General features: G+C 34.9%; 1 protein-coding gene across 1 annotated transcript; it reads right to left on the bottom strand.

Annotated features, from left to right (window-relative positions):
* Positions 1-983: 983 nt before the first annotated feature.
* On the bottom strand, positions 984-1,943 carry LOC109267069 (olfactory receptor 52E2). The gene has a single exon (XM_019449573.2). The coding sequence runs from the start codon at positions 1,935-1,937 to the stop codon at positions 984-986; it is 954 nt and encodes a 317-aa protein (XP_019305118.2). The 5' UTR covers positions 1,938-1,943.
* Positions 1,944-2,819: the final 876 nt, after the last annotated feature.

Genomic DNA, 2,819 nt, shown 5'->3' with positions numbered 1-2,819 from the left:
ATTTGGAAATATTTACATGAATATTGACTTTCCAAAACAATAACCCTATGTTTGTAAATTTCAAAATGTATAAGAAGTAAGTTAAACCAGCAATAATATATAACTCAGAAAGTAGAAAAAGAGACTAATTTTTATTAAGACCCTTTATGAACAGAAAGCAGTAAGACTGCTGGTTTAGATTAAAATTTGATAAGTTGCATGGGCATGTGTAGGACAGTGGCAAAAATAACTATGAAATTATGTATAAAATCAAAGCAAAGCAAATGAGACTTATGGTAATGATTAAAAAATTCTAAGGAAGAAAATCTTTGTTGTGAAATATTTGTATCTCAGGTTGAGGTAAAGAGAATAAGTAAATCTGAGATTTAATTACTAGAAAAATAATAATTATGTTAAATGTGCATGAAATTAGTAGTGTATTTGAAATATGAAAGATGTCAGACTGAGTTAAATATAAATACTTTGATATTTCTAAGTGGAGACAACATTAAATATCAAGATCTTAAAAGGCTGAAAGAAAAAGGAAGGACGTTTGTAAGTTGAGTTTGCTTATAAGTTTAAACTCTGTAAATTTCATAAAGTCAGGTAAAGTGGAATAGTTACCATTATATCCCCAGCATCCTGCACTTATGAAAATATACACTCAGAAAACCATTATATTTGGAGAAGAACGAAGCTCCATGAAACATCAACTAATCTAGTGGCAATGGATGCATTCAAAACTTGTGATATATGAATATCAATCAGATATTGAAATGAATAGAGAAAATGACATGACCTGCTAAATGAAATTTTAAGGGAGGAAGAGTTTGCAGCAATGGATATTGAGAAGTGGTCTGAAAAGCAGGTGGAAATGAAATGCATTTAAATACTTACTGAACAGAGCCAATATAGATATATATTTTAACATAATTTTTGTGAGAAGGAATTTCTCTAATTCAAGTTTCATGAAATTTCATATTGAACCACACATGCATTAGGTGTCATTCTTTTTCCTTTCCTTGTTTCTTTAATATTATTTTCTTCACACGGTCATAAATCTGTTTCGTTCTGACTCCATATATGACAGGGTTGAGCATTGGTGGCACTACGACATAAAGATTGGCCAGGAGTATGTGGATATAGCGGGGGACGTTATGGCCAAAGCGATGTGTCATAAAGGAAAAGAGTGCTGGTGTATAGAAGGCAAGAATTACACAAACATGAGAACCACATGTGCTGAGGGACTTGAGTCGGGCTTCGCCGGAAGGAAGACGGAAAACGGCATGGAGTATCTGAACATAAGAAAGGGCAATGGCTATGATGTCAAATACTAGATTACAAATTGCACATAAGCCATAAATAATATTGATCTTGATGCTGGCACAAGACAGGCGAGCCAGACCCATGTGTTCACAGTAGGTATGGGGAATGACATGATTCCCACAGAAGGGCAGTCGCAAAATAAGAAACACAAATGGAATCACAAAAATAAATGCCCTCACTAACACACCAACACCAATCACAGAGACAATCTTGTTGGTGAGGACGGTGCTGTATCGAAGCGGATCACAGATGGCCACATAGCGATCATAAGCCATTGCCAACAAGACTGCTGACTCCATAAGTGTGAAGCTGTGAATGAAAAACATCTGCATGAGGCAGGCTTCAAAGATGATCTCTCTGAGGTTGAACCAGAAGATCCCGAGCATCTTGGGGATGGTAGCTGTGGACAGACCCAAATCAATAGCAGCCAACATGGCCAGGAAGTAAAACATAGGCTGGTGTAGGCTGTTCTCAACCCAGATCACAAACAGGATAGTGAAGTTCCCCATGAGGGCAATCATGTACACAGCACAAAAAGGAAAGCCAATCCAGACATGCAATGTTTCCATCCCTGGAATCCCCAGCAACAAGAAGGAGACGAGGTGGAATTGGGTGTCATTGAGAAGGAACATTCTTTTTGGTAATGCATAAGCCTTCAGAAATGTATGCTGACCCAGATAGTTCTCTGTATCACTAGAGACCTAAAGATAATGTAAGAACACTTAATTAGCTACTTTTTCTCATTATCATATCACTGCCAACAGAATCCCCCTTCAATTTTGACCAATTTAGGATTTTGCTAGCTTCTAAATATAGTGACGGAAATTAATTCCAGTTGATTGACAACACTCCGGGATTAACACACAGGATAAACAATAACTACACACACACAAAAAAACCACACAGGTGCATCGATTTTATGCCAAAATATTAAAAATTACCTCAAATGGTTAAATTGGTTCATCTGTTAGTATTTAGTAATAATTTTTACAAAATATGATTGGGAATAATAGTGAAAACAGTAATATCAGATACTAATTAGTGAGGTGCTGTCCATTATTTACAAGGCTTTATGTCAGAATAGGTGCAAAAATCATCTCCAATATTTAAATAAAAATGCCTTTCAAGAAGAACATTAATTTTACTTATTTTACATAAAACTTATCTAATGATCAAAGAGTTTAAGTGGCTTGCCAGAAATTTAAAATGTTTTCAGTGGAAGGTCTGGAAAATTAAGTTAGGGAGGAAAATAGCAAATGGAAATAAAGGAAAAGATGTGCTTCACCTATTTTTATATACACTACAACCACACATGTGCACACAATACTCCACACACATACAAATACATACAAATTATAAATCTTTTTTAAAACTCACAACATCTGTCTGTATAAAATTTGTTATTTTTTGTTTTTAGCTAAGGCAATTGTGACTTTAGGAGTCGAAGACACATGTCAAAATGTCAATAAGAAAACTAGTGAGAGGGGAAAAAAATAGGAATATTGGATAATTAG

Source organism: Panthera pardus, unplaced genomic scaffold (assembly GCF_024362965.1).
Source record: "Panthera pardus isolate Hobbes unplaced genomic scaffold, ASM2436296v1 HiC_scaffold_12, whole genome shotgun sequence".
NCBI lineage: Eukaryota > Metazoa > Chordata > Mammalia > Carnivora > Felidae > Panthera > Panthera pardus.
Note: the sequence above shows the minus strand (reverse complement) of the source record. Positions and strands in the feature narration are given on the sequence as shown.